This window comes from Dreissena polymorpha, chromosome 3, assembly GCF_020536995.1.
Source record: "Dreissena polymorpha isolate Duluth1 chromosome 3, UMN_Dpol_1.0, whole genome shotgun sequence".
Lineage (NCBI taxonomy): Eukaryota > Metazoa > Mollusca > Bivalvia > Myida > Dreissenidae > Dreissena > Dreissena polymorpha.
The window spans coordinates 97916238-97935275 of record NC_068357.1 but is presented as its reverse complement, the minus strand read 5'-3'; the positions used below and the strand labels follow the sequence as shown (position 1 = coordinate 97935275).

The 19038-nt window shown below is 35.3% G+C and overlaps 1 protein-coding gene across 1 annotated transcript in view; it reads right to left on the bottom strand.

The window, feature by feature from the left end:
• The window catches only part of LOC127872436 (isoaspartyl peptidase/L-asparaginase-like), a gene marked incomplete at its 5' end in the record, with an annotated part of 53830 nt that overhangs the window by 2342 nt on the left and 32450 nt on the right, over positions 1-19038 (bottom strand). Inside the window, 4 exons of the mRNA XM_052415767.1 lie at positions 945-1072; positions 1646-1809; positions 18336-18469; positions 18663-18803. Of these exons, the coding sequence (XP_052271727.1) occupies positions 945-1072; positions 1646-1809; positions 18336-18469; positions 18663-18803 (567 nt within the window). The remainder of the gene's footprint in view (positions 1-944; positions 1073-1645; positions 1810-18335; positions 18470-18662; positions 18804-19038) is intronic.

Genomic DNA, 19038 nt, shown 5'->3' with positions numbered 1-19038 from the left:
GGACACCACTTTCCACTCTGAAAGATTTTGTTTTCACTTGAAGGAAGTTTTTAAACCTACAATAAAATCCAGTCAAGGGAAAGTGTCGTCCCTTATTTGCCTGTGCGGATTGCGATATCTTATTTTGAAGATACTTTACGCACATGTATTTAGCCCTGTTTTCACAGAACACGACTCATAGAGTAGATTTTATTGAGAGCAATGGGATTCCTCACATATGGCAATCGTACCCAGAATACCTGTTAGTTTGTTACCGGCATTGGTGCGAGATACAAGAAAAGCCACGTTCCAGAGACGACACTAGGTCTTCAAATACCCGGTGGGAAGAAATGAGTAATAGAAACGCGTCTCGTTTCGATGTCTTTGTGAAAGACCGGGTGGTAGATTAAGGTTGAGAGGGGTAACGAACCTGCGACCCATGACATATGTCGCCGGTGTGATACCACTTGACAATCCTCTAATACGAGAAACATGCCGCAATAAATACAGTCCTACGAAATTACTGACTTTCAAAGTGTTCCCATACTTTCTATAATTTAATAGCTATATTTTTTGTTATTACATACATTTCAAAGTTAAACGACATTATAATTAGTACTAAGAATATTATATTTTGATGCAATTAAATGGTAATCTTATTGCAAACAGACCCAAGACATGATTTTGAGTAAGATGGGTTGGGAATACATGTACTATTAAAAGTTGGCAGTTTTTCGTCATAAGTTAGTCGAAATATTAAGTGGTTGTTAGAAAGCTAATGAAACTCCATACCAAGCACCATTACAATTCAACAATTAAATTAATGTTACAATACATTGATTGCATTTTTTGTTAACAAACATGACATGCTCTATCTCATGATGAAAGTTAAATAAATATAAGTTTCGACAATTTTAAAGAGGGATGTTAAAGTCCGCTTCCGCCCCAATCTCCTTCCTGCTTACCTATAATGGGACTGTCCCCAACCCTGCCGGGTCTCTTGCACGAGATCCCCCCGGTGGAGGTTGCGTACGCCAGGTTGCCGTCAGCGTCCAGTGCCACCGCCCCCACTGTTTCGTGATGATGGGTGCCCCTGTAGAGATCAAATACAAATGAGCCTTGCTCTGGGAATAGAGGAGTTAATGCCTGTGCGTTAAGCGTCGTCCCAAATTAGCCTGTGCAGTCCGAAGAAAGTAACACGAGGCTACCTTTCCACGAAAGATACCGTAAAGGCGGAAAGATGCCGTAAAGGCGGAAAGATGCCGTAAAGGCGGAAAGATGCCGTAAAGGCGGAAAGATGCCGTAAAGGCGGAAAGATGCCATAAAGGCGGAAAGTGTCGTCCCTGGTTACAATAGGCTAACGCATAAGCATAAAACCTTATTTCCCCAGAGCGAGGCTTAAATTTACGTGTGCTCCATATATGGTGTGTCATTAGCAAACTAGGTGTAATGCACGTGCGTAGTGACGTCCCTGAAAACATTTACAGTTTGCACAGGCTGAACCGGAACGGCATTTTCCGCTTAAGATTGTTTATGACCTGAAACTGAAAACCGTGTATTTGTCGGGATGACATTTTACGCATGTACAAAAACCTGGTTTTAAGGGAAAAAATCGTTTATTTATTTAACCACTCAAACCCTATTACAACTCTGGACGATGACCCACCGATGACAGAAGAGGTCTTGTACGGCACTTCCGTAGTTGGCATGGTAATCCTCAAACTCCCGACGGGCCTCCTCGGACACCAATGACTCCGTGGTGACGCGCTTGATCCCGACTTCGTCTGCGAACTGGTTCGCCCCTTTGCTCACCAACAGGATATGCGGAGTCTAGATAGAATACATAAGACAATGAAAATTTTATTTAATACTAAGCGCCCCGGCCAGAATGGAATGCTGTATCTTGAATACATTATGCCATATTAATTTGATTTAATGTTAAGCGTCCTTGGTCAATAAAGCAACGTCGTGTCTTATATACATAACCCATGCGCATTGAATTCCGTGTTTAGCTTTAAAAAACAACAACACGGAATGCGTTGTCTTGAATACATACGGCCATGGAAACGTGATTCTATATTTCGAGGCCCCAATCAACAAAGCAACTCGGTGACCGGAATACACTAGGCAATATAAATGTGTTTCGGTGTTCTGAGTCCCTAAATTAAAATACCACATTAACAGCCTCAGGTGCGTGGGGACAATAAACTCCGAAACAAGAACACATGTGCATTAACGTGATTTTTCCAATGCGGGGAATCACGTGGTCAGATTTGAGAAATCATGGCCGCCGATGCCTCGATTCGAAGGAGAAATTGAATCTTTAAACAGGTACATCTACCTTATTACTTTCTTGTTTTTAATCGGATGACGCCTATCATGGGACCAGCCGGAAGCGATTTAGCGAGTATCAACCGTTTTCCTCTGGTTGGTCTGAGTGTGGAGATAACTCATGGAATATTTCGCGATTTCCTGAACCGTCAATTGACATTGAACACGGACTTACAATAATATCACTGTTTTCATATTGATTAGCACTGTTAAAGTACCAGTTGTTGATGTGGATGCATTTTGATTGACAAAAAATGGATAACTCGATTGCTCATGGCGTTATTTTCAAGGTAAAGTTGAGTTTCGATTGGTTTTGATGATTGATATTGAGCACGCACATGGCCCTTTTACAAGGACAGCTTCTTGAACAAGCTGATATTGAGCACGCAAATGTCAATGAATACCGCCAATTAAGTCTTAAACAACCTCGCATTGGCATGTTCTGGTACATGTAGCGATAAATATCTAATGTAAAGGCATGATAAATGTTAGTTTCGTATACGAAATTGGCTATCTGGATCATCAAAATGTTATTTTCTATAGGAATTTTATTGCTAGCCTGTTTCGATGTAGCTGCTTTTTGTAATGGCTTGCGAGTATTTGAAAATGTTGTTTTTCCCCCAGACAGTTTTATGAATATTTTTTGGATTGCTTTTTTAGCTTGAAGAAATCCCTTCAGGATATTGCCATTTAAGTGCACGTTCAATTGTTTTCAGAATAATTTCTCATGCTAAGGAACAAGTACATACAAAGACAGGCTGACATTTTACCCGATTACTATACAGTTTGTGACCAGAACATGAAGTATGAATATGATTTGGCGTTGGGAATGTATTTAAACAACTTGAAAATGCATTTCATTTCCTACAGATTGCAGTGTTTGTTTCACCATTTTGGGAATGGGGCGGGGTCCCTTTGGATTGAAAAATTCGCGGCATTTTGACTAAAATTGGGAAATTAGCGTTGTTGTTGTTGTTTTGCCTACAAATGCTTCAAAATTGATGATACAAGTGTTTCCAGTATTATATTTACTAAGATTGATCTTATATGAATGGGAGATTAACAAAATATTGAGATCTTAAAAAACGTTTTTTTTAAAACAGCAATCCATTTAATAGTGATCCGAACAGTAACTTAATTACATTGAGTACGTAGGAATAAATAGTGGTTTATCAAGAACAGTGAATTTGTGTTGGAACTGTGTGATACATTGTATTTAGTGTATCCAGTGATTTTAGAACCTTGAACAAGGATCTAAATACACATTACAGAAACATTTTGAGATATTTGGTTGTGTGACAGTGGCACAGTAAGACAGTCTACAGTTTTATAAAGTTTTACAGTTATGTCTGAGGGTGGGTGAACAAATATGTTGTATACAAAAAGTGCAGTTAAGCCTTAAGTAATTAATTCTGTGTTGCATGTTCAACACTTTTCCATATTATAGCTAGCACAATAGATTTTTTGTGCATTCAGCATAACTTAAGTTTTGTATACAATGTCATAAGTATGCCATATTGTCAGTGAGTAAGATATTTCTCTTTGCACAGTTATTATCTCAGTCTTTTCCCTCCATCTCGTTAACTTCTTATCCTGATCTTTATTTCTAATCAGTATTTCTCATAACAAACAGTCTAACTAATATCTCTATATTTATTTGAAACTGCCATTTTGAGACATTTTAGGGATTATTTAAATTCTGTTTATTAAATTTCAACTTTGTGAGGCAAGTGTACTCACTATTGACCCAAGGTTATTTGTGTATAAAGTGTCCCCATATATAAATTGACAAAATCTTGTTGTTTTGATATTGAGTTGATCTTTCAATGGTCAGTATTTTCGTCCACCTTGTGCTGGATATATCTAGGTCAATAAACTTGTTTATAGTGTATAGGTGTGTTGTGTTCGTAGCTATACTAGTTTGGTCATGTAATCATTTTTACCTGTTATATTTAAATTTACTTTAGGTGATTCCCATTTTCATTGGCTCATTGTTTGACATACCTTACAACTTGACAGTCATGTGACATGGTTGCTTAGCTATATAGTATTCTAAAGATAGATATAGTAAAAAGCAGCAGTGAACTGACTTTGTGAAAGGCTATTTGAGGTCAATGAAATAATAAGCCTGTTACAATAAATATAATATAATAGATCATATACTGGGTTGTATATTTTATCAATGACTTGATATATCTAAGGGTATTTAATTAAAGATAAATTTTCTTTATTAGCTTGGCTGTTTTCAAAGAAAACCCGAGGTATTGTCATAGCCAGCTCGTCGTGTCGTGTCCCAAACCTTAACATTGTGTTAACCTTTTGAACATTGGCTCTGAAATCAAAGTGCTTCCACCTTAAACTTTGAAACTTCAAATGTAGATGCACCTTGATGAGTTCTACACATGACACCCATTTTTGGGTCACTAGGTCGAAGGTCAAGGTCACTGTGATCTCTAATATAAAACTTTAACATAGGCTCTTAAATCAAAGTGCTTCCACCTACAACTTTGAACCTTCATATGTAGATGCACCTTGATGAGTTCTACACCCAACACCCATTTTTGGGTCACTAGGTCAAAGTTCAATGTCACTGTTACCTCTAATATAAAACTTTAACATAAACCTTAACATTGGCTCTGATATCAAAGTGCTTCCACCTACAACTTTGCTACTTAATATGTAGATGCACCTTGATGAGTTCTACACGCAACATCCATTTTTTGGTCACTAGGTCAAAGGTCAAGGTCACTGTGACCTCTTATATAAAACTTTAACATAGGCTCTAAAATCAAAGTGCTTCCACCTACAACTTTGAAACTTCATAATATGTAGATGCACCTTGATGAGTTCTACACATAACACCCATTTTTGGGCCACTAGGCCAAAGGTCAAATTCACTGTTACCTCTAATATAAAACTTTAACATAGGCTCTAAAATCAACGTGCTTCTACATACAACTTTGAACCTTATATGTAGATACACCTTTATGAGTTCTACACGCCACACCCATTTTTGGGTCACTTGGTCAAAGGTGAAGGTCACTGTGACCTAAAAAAAATATTCTGACAAACTTGCATTTATTCAAAACTGCACCCGCAGCCGAGCATTGGCGCCCGTTATGCGGTGCTCTTGTTATGTATAGTCCTTAGGTATTTAACGTTGATAGATTATTTGTTTTGTAAAGCAAGTCAGTTTGTTTTAAACATATTTTTTTAAAGCAGATCTTGATTATTAAAAGTAAAGGTTATTTACTATTAAAGATAGGCTTTGATTGGTTAGAGTAAAGTAAATTTCTTTATAAAGCCTATCATTGGTATTACTTTGTTACTTGATAAAGCATTTCGTAAAAGCAAATTTTTGAAGTAAGTAAATTAAATCAATATTTTGCATTTGAAGATATTCTGTGTCCACGCGTGTGTATTTTGAAATTTAATTGATATTAAGATACTTAGTAAATTTTGTGATTAAATTAAATTTGAGCTTAAATAGGTATACCGGTATACATTATAAATATTCCTTATAGAAAGACATTGATTTTTCATTGTTGTTGAATACTTGTATTATATCATATTTTGAAACAAAGCAAATATTTGTATAATATATGTTTATAAGTCTGATAAATGCAATTGACTTGCATTAGTGTGCAATAGAGTGAAAAACATTTAGTGAATTATTACCTACAGTGAAACTGATATATTGAAATATTGAAATTGACGAAACTGATTATTGGTTTTGAAACAGTTGAATGAACAATAGATTGCTTTGAAGAAAGAGAAGTTGGGTTTATATAATTGATGAGGTATATTGAAGATAAGAGATTGGATTGACTGAGTTTTGTGAATTGAATTTGAAACTGAAAGTGAAAGTATAACTTGAATTAACCAGTACTTGTGTACTTAGCGTGAGTTTACATGAACATCCTGAAGTATTTGTGTATAGACCAGTTGACGAGTGACGTCACGCGCACCTGCAATGTTTAGACTCCGCCCACTGGTTGGCAAAAAGAGGTGGAATTCATATAAGCGCATATAGAGAAGGTTGACAAAATCACCGTTTTTAATGATAATCATGCACATATCAAATACAATTTTACTAATTATGTCTAAATAAAACATTAGCGTGCAAGGGAATGCATCTTTGGAACGGTTATATTGTTGCTATTATTCGTTTTTACTCACAACGAACTCGGAAGTTGAACACAATCTAAGAGCTCGATATGTGGTTACCACAAAAATCTCTACTTGGCACTTCTTCATGACCATTTTGAGTTTTAAAAAAATCTCTGAAATTGAAATTCTTTCAGAATAAATTAAATTTAATGAACGAAAACAAATAAGGATGAAAACAAACAACCAATAGGTCTATTTTCTGTACGCAACATAGGGTAAATGACTTGAACCTTTATGTTTGAAAAAAACTTACCTTGTTACGCATTAAATAATTCCCTTGACTTATGTAATTGTTTTATTTAATTGTTCACACTTATTTTGACACCCTTAGTTGCAGCTTTATATCCCGGTGTTTTATTGCACCTCTGTTCATCACAAACCGATTATCTCGTTATGATCGGATACTCTCTCTCTCTCTCTCTCTCTCTCTCTCTCTCTCTCTCTCTCTCTCTCTCTCTCTCTCTCTCTCTCTCTCTCTCTCTCTCTCTCTCTCTCTCTCTGTGCAATTTACTGCTACGCCAGTAAGGTATTTAACGGGTATAAAAAGTAAACTCAACTACTACGTGTAAAGCTTGTACATTACTGCAGTGTAAAAAACACCATCATGGACCAAAGCAATCACAATAAGGTAAAACATAATTGCGGTAAATTAATTAAATATATGCATTTATCATAAAACGCTATATTTTTATCAGTCCCTATTACCAAAAGACCTATATAGTAAAGAGATTTCAATATACATGCAAAGGCAGTTCAATTTGCATATTATGCAGGGTTTTTCCGTTTGCATGCTAAATTGTATTAATATTGTCATTTAATGTAAAAGAAAATCACCACAATATTTACAAATTGTAATGTATTACGCTTTTTAGGGCTTTGTTTTATATTAAATGCACCTCTGACACTATCGATCGCTGATGAAAAATAACACTATATCCACACCACTTACAATTATAATGAAATTAATACATTTTTATTATTGTTGAAATATAAGTTATTTAATTCTTACTATCAGAAAGAATACGGGTTATTTATTGTTTTGTTTTGTGGAATTGTCAGTATTTAGTCTTCCGATCACGTTTACTCTATGCTTATAACTACTTCGTATTTTTATGACGAGGAAATTTGATTTGTGTATATACATCTATTTGGTACTAAATATGATACGTTTGCACTATATTTTAAGAGTTTTAATGTTTATTTCGGTCTTATTACCAATTTATTGACTAAACAAGAGCCCTTTATACATGTTTTACGTTACTGTAACCAGAGTTTTTGCCAACCAGTGACCAACCAGAAAATCCCGAATGTAAACAATAACATTCAACTGGTCTATATAATATATGTGTCATATAGTTAAGGTGCCACTTCACAGAAAGGTATATTTGACCTATATTGATATGCTATAAATAAGAGATGTATATTACGAAGTATATAAGTATATAGAGAATACTAGGTTAGCGTTGAATACAGAGAAGTTTATGTTGCGAGGCTTAGAACGCCGGAAGCGCGAGCCTTGGCGAGCGCTTTCGGTGTTCGAGCCGAGCAACATAAACTTCTCTGTATTCAACGCTAATCCTAGTATTCTATTTATCCCATTTGATTTTTTCAACGTGACGTTTAACATAAATAGATCTAATAACCTTAACAATAATTTTAATTCCGTCATTAAAGCGCTTAAAATCTAACAAATGTAACCATGCGTAGTGATATACATGTATTTGTTCTGGTACGCGAAATAGTCTTTAAAAAATTCACACACAAACTGTAAAACAAGTAAAAATATCACCATATGCATACATTCAATTTTACGCAGTATGCGAATTTTAACACATTACGACCGCGAAAAGAAGATTTTACTTTACTATAATTTATTTTATTTTCGAAAGAAAATGATCAAAATCCAATCTGGCGGCCATTACTCCTGACAAAATGCTGTCGATGTCAACATACATGTACACCATCGACGACCTAGTTCTGGCTACCATTACTTTAAATGTCGCTTTTTATGATTTTTGACTGGCGCGACTTTGTACAGGTCTGTCAATACTAAATAAACTGTACGCTGAAGTTTCTTTAGCTATCGAAGACCTTGACAATTTTGACGAGTAAACAGACAATTGCAGCGACTGACACTTTATTTGACAAAATATACAGGGCAATACGTTTTCCGACTTCGGACGACGAATTTCAGGACGCGCAGAACGTGTTTTTTATATAATGTTATGGGTATGCCGTGTGTGATCCGATGCATCAATGGCGCCCATGGCCATGTTAAAATCATTTCCCCGAGATCAGGGAACGACAAAAGTACAATCAAAAATCAAAACATGTAAGAACTAGTATCTTACCTTTAATTATCCTTTAAAATCCATCTAATAATCCATTTAACTCAATTATTGACGATTTTGCATCTAGGGTCTTTAATAATTATTTTAGCATAGTTAAATAAAGACCCTTATGCCATTCTATCACTTTATTCAAATGAGTATATGAACGCGATAAACTTTCTTCTTCGTCACACGCTACGTCATGTACTCTACATTACTGCTGTTCAAATGAACCGGAGCAGTTTATCTAATAATAGCCGTTGGTAAACTCGGTTGCATTTGCAGATTTCTGCATATAAACATAATTATGTTTAAACTTGCACAATGTTTTATTTATCTATGGTAAATGCCCTTATTGTACGAAAAAATAATCTAATATATAAATACACAAAGAATGGAAAACATTCAAGTACACAACAGATGTATGAGTAGAAAATACCCGTGTACAAATGGGACGTTCCCAATTCCAGTGTGGTGCTATTTTTACCATCTTATACTTTACACAGCTCTATGCCTAACGTGAATTAAATAGGAAAGCAAACATAGCAGATTATTCATGAACTGTGCGATATGTGTATGGCTTGTTGTACATTCTTAATATTTAAGTTAAATGTCAAAAGTATATGCTTTGGTTATAAACAATGCACATTACACTAAATAATGTCATATGACTAGATTTAAAGGTTGAAGGTCGTATAATTTTGAAGCTCAAGTTTTGTCGACTTTGTTTCTTATGAAAAATCATTCAGTGGTAAAGTAAATATACATAAAAAAATAACAAAACAAAAATCGTGTAATTTGATATTTTATTTCAACATTTCTTTTGGTGAATATATCATATATATTTTTTTCTGCAAAATATGCACATTTTCTTTTCATGGGTGACCTTAAAATTCGATCAATGAACCAAACAATTTCGACCTAATTTTAGCGCATATCGCATGACGTCATTTAAAAAGTAGTCCGTGCACGCGACAGGTATATTCCACAGTGTTGAATACAAGCAAGTATATTCCACAACGTGTTATACCGTCAATGTCGCGGTGAAAATGGGATAAAAGGTATTTGTATACATGTATCAATTATGTCTATTACATGATTGTAAGGATTGTTCATCTAATGTACTTTAAGGATGCGTGCTTATTGTATACCGTATTAAATAGTAACAGAAATTTTAACCGCGTTGCTCTATATATCACTAAGTACTTACCAAGAACCCACCCTAACTGATAAGATAACTTTCCTGAATTAAAAGGACATAATAGAGTAATGACTTACCTGGTTGCAAATGTGACCTTGTGAATTGAAATGTGAAACCTAAATGACAATATCCTGAAGGGATTTCTTCAAGCAAAAAACAGCAATCCAAAAATATATATTAATAAAACTGTCTGGAGGAAAAACAACATTTTCAAATACTCACAAGCCATAACAAAAAGCAGCTACACCGAAACAGGCTAGCAATAAAATTCCTATTGAAAATAAAATTTTGATGGTCCAGGTAGTTAATTTCGTATACGAAACTAACATTTACAGTGCCTTTACATTATATATGTATCGCTACATGTACCAGAACAAGCTAATACGAGGTTGTTTTAGACTAATTGGGCGGAGAAAACGGTATTCCTTGACATGTGCGTGCCAATATCAGGTTGTTCAAGAAGTTGTCCTGGTATAAGGGCCATGTGCGTGCTCAACATCAATCGTCAAAACCAATCGAAACTCAACTTTACCTTGAAAATAACGCCACGAGAAATCGAGTTATCCATTTTTTGTCAACCAAAATGCGTCGACATCAACAACTGGTACCTAAACAGTGCTTATTAGTGTGAAAACAGTGATATTATTGTTAGTCCGTGTTAAATGTCAATTGACGGTTTAGGAAATCTCGAAATATACCATGAGTTATCTCCACACTCAGACCAACCAGAGGAAAACGCTTGATACTCGCTGAAATCGCTTCCGGCTGGTCCTATGATAGGCATCATCCGATTAAAAACAAGTAAGTAATAAGGTAGATGTTCCTGTTTGAAGAGTCAATTTCTCCATCAAATCGAGGCATCGGCGGCCATTTTTCTCACATCTGACCACGTGATTCCCCGCATTGTTTTCTAAACCTATCAACCATGTCGGAGAAGACAAAACAACCGGAGAAATAAGAGTTTTTCTATCACAACTTACTCGTATCAGTGACAAAAGCTAAGTAAACTGTTTTATTTCGAGACAATATCGGGAGCATAATGTAATACAGTTTTCTAAAATGTGAACTGTCTAGTGGCATAAATTGTTCACGAATATGAGGCTATGCATGTGTTGGTCATTTCTTTTAAACGTTTAAAGGCTGTTCAGCTTTCTTTTTTTAACATTGTAAAATGTTTCACTTCTTTCGAAAACATCACAGCCATAAGTAATCTTAAATAACATAAAATTGGTATGGTTTTAAACGAAATACGGATTAAGAAACCTTTGGCAAACCCTTGGTTTGTTTTCACAATCTATTAAGTTTATTGCCTTACTTGACAATATACGTACATGAACATAAAGACCTTTTTGTGTATTGCTTTTAAACCAATGTATTACATAGAAAATCTGGTTCGATTGTTATCACGCAAGTCAAGGTTTGTGAGCAATAGTTATCAGTAAATAGTGGGATAATATTGATCACATATGGTCAGAATTCGATGCCAAAAATATCCAGTTGACAGAACGATTATAACCGCAATTTACAGAATAATATAGCATTGAAAGATCCTTCAATAGATATTATTCGCGTTAAAACAACGCAAAACATGTAAACAAAGTAGAATGAGTTATCCTTAAATGCGTACATTCAAAAACGGAAAATATTGCATCATCAGCTTTTCAGTGATTTTTTTTGCTTTTTTTTGTTACAGCCTGTGCCATCTGGATTGGGAATATCAGCGCGATAAACCATGAAATTGGGAAAAATAGCGCGATAAACCATTTCATTGGGAAACATTATAAATATGATTATAAGAACAGAATTAAAATGGCTAAGTTCATGTTTGACAGCATTTTAATATTATAAAGTGTTGCTTTAATGTCTTCTTACAATGAAGACAACGTTTAGTTAATATCCTTCCACATGCATATAAAACTTGCAATAATTTATAGATTCTTAAATATGCCATTATGATTTAAACATAACCTCTTTAAGAGTATGAATTTAATTCAGCAATTAATTTTTTTTTAAATATCATATGGTGAAAACGTTAACAAATATTAACAAACACACTTTAGTGTTCTTGCTGTGTTAATGTTGTATTAAATGGAGTTAACATAATATATTTCATTCGTTTACCTTTCAATATCTTGCACTTGACATCCTCAGTTCAATGCTATTTCACCAAACTATACAGCGTGACAAACATAATAAAGCAGAATATGCATCTGATTATACAAAGATCCACTAACATATAAATCGAATCATGTTTGTCGCTTTCCATTTTCGAACGATACTCATCTTAAATGCTTTAACTTTGTGAGTAGACTAACTCCAATTTCCCAACACTGATTTCCGTGACGCACGTCATTCACTGTGAAGATTTCTAATAAATATTTGTTGTTTTTCATCTCAAACGTAGTATTTTTCATTAATTGACACACGCATTAAATTATTTCCTAATAACCATATGCTATCCGTTGTTAATTTTAATGTTATGTATCATTTTCACTGCTCATCGCAAATTTCTCGTCTGCTTGGACGTGTGTAAAAACAGGCATTAACAATCGGGATACATCGACTATCGTCGGTATCCTCCGCAATATAGAGAGAGATGTGGATAGCATTGTAAAATCGTATTCGGCTACATTCGCGAACATTCGTAAGTCAGTTGTCGTTTGGCGAAGACTCAACAAGCTCGACCGGCAACCGATCTACGAAATTAACGCTTAATGACATTGTAATCTTAGGCCAGCATTTTTTAATTATCTGTTTTACGGGAGCGACCGACCCTATTTTTCGACAAATTTAAATAAAAATAAAAGTCACTTTCGTTTTTTTTATTTATACTTCACCCGCCGACCTAGTATTTTATCCAAAACTAGAAAAAAATGCGCAGATTTCCGAAAGTGTTGTTCAAAAATTGTTTATAATACAGGTTGTTTCGTTGTGCCAATTCGACTTGTAAAGCGTCAGCAATTTTTATTGGCTATTGCAGCCAATACCACACGCTATTAGCCAATCGGTGAGTATTTAACAAATGATTTTCATATTGCATTTCCGAAATGGCGGACATTAACATCAACATCAACGAGACAAATGTAGCATATTTTAAAATCAAATTAATTAAAAACGGAGCAGAACAATTTCAATTAGAAAAGATAATCTTCAGAACACCATTGTTGACATCATGCCCATATTATGTGATACGAAATTCAAAAAAATAATGAGTTTTGGCAGATGATGCAATTATGTCACCATAGAAAACTTTCTGTGTTTTAAAAAGTTTTGGGTAGGTTTAATAAATATGCGTATTTATTAAAATGCATATCCTGTAATATTTGTATAGATAAAAATCAACATCCCGTAAATGTCCAAGAAGTACTACTTTACGTTTTTTTTTTATAATGAACATGAGGACTGAACCACAGGTACTTGCATCAATAATCCCATTCCCCATCCACCCATATATATTCTTTATTTAGAAAAAAAGTATGCAACACAGCTTCTGAAGAAAACAACATTTGGTCCCGATGTTCGTATGTCGGTCAAAGTCACAAGAAAGTTTTATTTATTTTTCTTGACATTATTTTTCAAAAATGAGTTATTATTTAGCCGAAATATGATGTTCTATTAACTGTAAATAATGTTTTCATACTGCAAAATTTGTACTGCAAGGAATGCAAATAAATTTATCACACCTCAGGCTCTGTTGATAAATGTGCTCAGGGCCCTCGTTTGGCCGTTTTTGGGGCCGAAATTCGGCCCCATTCCCAACTTAAAATAGTATACTTTTTTCCCCTATTTCAACTAAAATTGCCCCCTCCAAAACAATTTTTTTTTAATACTTTTATACCTATGTTGCTAGCTGGTATCTTGCTATAAACCTTTGATTAAATGTATATTTATGTAAATTACATAACAATAGAGCAATATTAAGTGTTGAATGATTGGTGAAAAGATCTTGTAAAATTCCCCTTTTCGCCGTAAACGACGTGAAATTCCCCCCTCTAAGGGCCCCGGCCCCAATCCCCCAAAGTGTAGCAAGGGCCCTGGTGCTCAATCGGCTCTATGTATTTGTTCCAAGGGTTATTATTATCTTCACATTTATATAGCTCTCTCTGTTTATTATATATCCAAAACATGTTATTGCTGTTTCTCCATAAAATAATACAGACAACACATTCCATAGAAATTTTCATTTGAACTTAAACTGTGAATAAGAGAGGAACAAAATAATATGTGCAAAAGTTTACACCATTTTATTTTGACAATACTGTGAGTCTTTTACGAATTTTTTAAAATAAAATACTATTATAAAATATATAATTACATAGTTCAAAAGTTGTGCTCTATAGATAATTAATCTTGCGAGTAAGTTATACATATACAGTCAGCAGAGTAATTCTACTAGAACAATTTAAATCCTTGCTACATGTGCTATTTAATTCTTTATAGGGCTTTCACTTAAGAATATGTTCAATGAAATAAATCTAGGTTTCTAGGTATATTGTGTCTTTTACCTCAATATTTTGTTGGGGCAAATGTGAAGCCAATGGACATGATACAAAACCAACGAAGATAACCGCCATACAATGTCACATACAAAATAATTATCACCTAACCCATGCGTTTTGAGAGAAAAATATTGTTTAACTATTTATTATATAAGTAAATATTACGCATGCGAAACAATGACGGGTTATTTTTAACTCCAAATGTATGATTTGATCACACTTAGAAGAAGAAAACACTAACATGTTAAACACCAAATATTGAACCCTTGACCCTTGCGGTGTCTGTGTTGTTAGGGATTATCAAAGACATTAATCTATATAAATCAGTTGATCCCTGAAGCGCAAACAGTTTTGACCACGGAGACATGCTTTGAGGAAACTTAGCAAAGAACCACTATATGGTTGGCATGCAACGCAACAAACCAAAGGGCCTTGCGGTTTCAGAGAATGATTATATTATTTATATTTATAAGCAAAACAGAAACCCATAGGGAGGGCAAATTTTATGCATGATTTGAACAAACTTCAAAGAGAACCTCATAACGATGTTACACACCAAATATTGTAGTCATGCCTCTTGTGTTCACTTTACATATATAAACACTATAACTCTCTTTGAATATAACATGAAATGCAGCACATATTTTTATAAGTCTACAACTCACGGTTTCTTAAATAAAATATTCACATTTTATGTACTAGAACTTTCATTACACAAAGTTTGGATCAAGATCAATTCAAGCGCAGTCTGATCAGGATCCAGAGTGTTCGCTTAACATCTTTAGAAGTACTGACTGAATGACAATTATGTTGAACAGTTTGGATCCTGATCAGACTGCTCTTTTGGAGCCAAACTGGTCGCAATCGCCCTAAGGTCCAATTTCCTGTTATGTGGCTCATTTTTTCTCATGATTGATACAAATTATCATGATATAAAGCAAGTCTGTTGTATATTAAATAGTATTTTTAGTGTGCATATTCTTTCCATGGATGAAAGTTACAAAGTTGGTTGTTATTTAAAGCTATTAAACAATTTAAAAAGTTTTCAATTCTTTTTTATTTAAGTCAAATGCATGCTATATTTGTTATAAACATACATATGATTAACACTCAACAAAAGTTTAATGATCACTATAACACACTACACACCTGGCGTGGTTAATGGTCTCTACTGAAGCAATAAAGTATAATACATGCGAAAGGTTCTTTCACACATAAATATATATAAAAATATGTTTACTATTATTATAAAAAAGCTTCTACAACAGTGTAACAAGATATATAAAACACTTAAAGGTTAATGCAAGTATACATATGGTTAAATTGGCTTAATTTTAAATTTTCAAAAATAAAATAAATAATCAGTTTAGACAGTTTATTTTTTATTTTTTTGGTAGACCGCTCACTTTTCATGATTTTATTTTTATTTTTATTTATCCCCCCCCGACTCAATTTTTTTGAATAATTTCCCGTAAAACAAATAATATAAAAATGCTGGCCTTATTGGCTTTATTGTGAAAATTTTGTCATTTTTTGGGAAATTTTGGTCAGATTTTTGGGAAAAAACGTCATTTTTTTTGCAATTGGGAAGCAGCCGAATATCGGCTTTAATTTTTGGAAAAAGAAATCACTGCTTTTTGTTGTTGTTTTTTTTACTTAAAATTCATGTGTGCCGATTTTCCATTCTGAACTTTATTCCCACTTATTCAATTAATAAATATTTACCATTACATAAGGCAGCCGTTGTATAAGCACATTGTCTATACCCTGCACATACATTTTGTACATTTTTGTGAATGAATTCCGAAATCATAAGTACAATATATTAGCTGTAGGACAAATATCAATCATGTTATATTATGTTCGGTATTAAACATAATTTATAATGAATTTGTTTCCTTTCATTAGTTGATATGTATACTTACTACGAAACAAGGGTTGTTTGTAAAATACGCATGCCCCCTTAATGGGCTGTCAGTTGTAGTGGCAGCCATTGTACCTATGGATATTCAAGATCCTAGGCCTAAGCATTCTTGAATTATCATCCGGAAACCATTTTACTGTTTCGAGTCACTGTTAGCTTGACCTTTAACCTAGCTAGTAACATGAAAATCAATAAGGGTCATGTGCCAGTTATGATCGATGTACCTATGAAGTGTCATGATCCTAGGCCTATGCGATCTTGAGTTATCATCCGGCAACCATTTTACTCTTTCGAGTCAATGTGACCTTGACCTTTGACCTAGTGACCTAAAATAAACAAGGGTCATCTGCCAGTTATGATCAATGTACCTATGAAGTCTCATGATCCTAGGCCTAAGCATTCTTGAGATATCATCCGGAAACCATTTTACTGTTTCGAATCACTGTGACCTTGACCTTTGACCTAATAACCTAAAAATAAATAAGGGTCATCTGCTAGTTATGATCAATGTACCTTTGTAGTTGCATGATCCGATGCCTAAGTGTTCTTGAGTTATCATCCGGAAACCATTTGGTGGACGGACCGACCGACATGTGCAAAACAATATACCCCCTCTTCTTCGTAGGGGAGCATAATAATGCATTCCGTACAAAACCATTCGGTACTTCTATTATTCGTCATCCCTATACGTTGAGCAGTGGTTTTAAAACAGATCATTACATTTTGAGTCTCTAATAAATATGAGAATTTGAGACATACATATTATAATTTAACTCTTGATTATTGACAAATTATATTAGTTATAAGTTCAAGTGTTCACAAGTTTAACGTCCGTCAAAAATTTAAGCGAAAAAAATGGAAACAAGAGCTGTCACCATAGGATGACTTATGCCCCCTATACACGCTTGATAGAAGTTATGAGCTTTTTTCGAAACCTAAACACAGATTTCGAAACCTTAACGCGGACCCTAACCTCAAGGTCAAGGTCACAGGGGTCAAACTTTGTGTGCGTATGGAAAGGCCTTGTCCATATACACATGCATACCAAATATGAAGGTTATATCTCAAGAGACAGATACGTTATGAGCATTTTTCGAAACTTAAACGCAAAGTGTGACGGATAGACGGACGGACAGACAGACAGACAGACAGACGGACAGACAGACGGACAGTCCGATCACTAAATGCCCCCTTTTCTTCGAAAGGGTGCATAAAAACAACAACTCAATAAATCGTTTCATATAAAGTGAAGCGAAATGAATTGAACTGTTGTGATGTGTTTACGTGTATTCACTTGTGTTTGTGTGTGTGTGTGTGTGTGTGTGTGTGTGTGTGTGTGCGTGCGTGTGTGCGTGCGTGCGTGCGTGCGTGCGTGTGTGAGTGTGTGTGTGTGTGTGTGTGTGTGTGTGTGCGTGCGTGCGTGCGTGCGTGCGTGCGTGTGTGTGTGTGTGTGTGTGCGTGTGTGTGCGCGCGCGTGTGCGGGTGTGTGTGCGTGCGTGGTGATATTAATGGCCTGCACATAGACATTTTATTTAAGTAAGGGTTTTTCGTTGAAGACCCCCCCCCCGTTTTTCCCGTTAAAGTATGACGATAACACGAGTCGGGACCGAATACTTAAGATTTTCAGTCGGAGGAATTGCGGTTAAGGAAAACCCTTAACACCAATCACACGCGTCGGGACCGAAATCTACATCCACGATCAGATCGGGACCGGGAACTTTATCACGATCACAGAAATCGGAAATATGATCTTTAAACCAAACACACTTCTGGGCACACGAAACTTTACCACAATCGCTTTGTCGGGATCAGGAGCTTGACCACAATATCAATCACACGTGGTAACTTCAAACATAAAAAAAACGTACACGTGTCGGGAACGTCTACTGAACCACACTGACAGTCACACGCGACAGGTCCGGGTTCTTTATCACAACCACACGCTTCTGGACAGGGAGCGTGGCCACAATTACAATCACTAGATCGAGGCCGGGAGCGTAAACGCAATCACGTTCACACGCGTCGGGGTCTGGGACTTAACCACAATCTTGAACACACCAGTCTCTACTGGAACCTTTTCCACAATCATAATCACACACGTCGGGAAAAGAAACGTAATCTCAAAACACATTTCAGGACTACAATGACTGCGGTTTGAAGGAATGTGGTTTCAAACTCATACATACGCGAAGTACATACTTTTGTCTTATTCGCACCCGCACACGTACCTTCTCCATGACGGCGCGCTAGATCGATGGGGTTCTTTATGTTATGGACGCAGGCGACGGCACCGGTAGCAAGCGTCTTGCCGTCCATGATGACGGAGTCCATCTCAACCTCGCCATTTCTCGTCAGCACAGAACCAGTGCCTGTAAACAGATGCGAATAATGCTACATGTGTATATTTGAGGTCCAAAATGAGACCGAGCCTGTGTTTGCACATAAACGTGCATAATTCAGTCAGGCTTCACAGTGAACCGTAGAAGGTGTCCTTGGAAACGTTAACTGATTGTGGTGTTTTTCATATTTAGGTTTAAGAATTAAAACAAAGATCCCGTTTTATATATCTTTATATATTTTCATATCGTATGTAATCTTTACAGT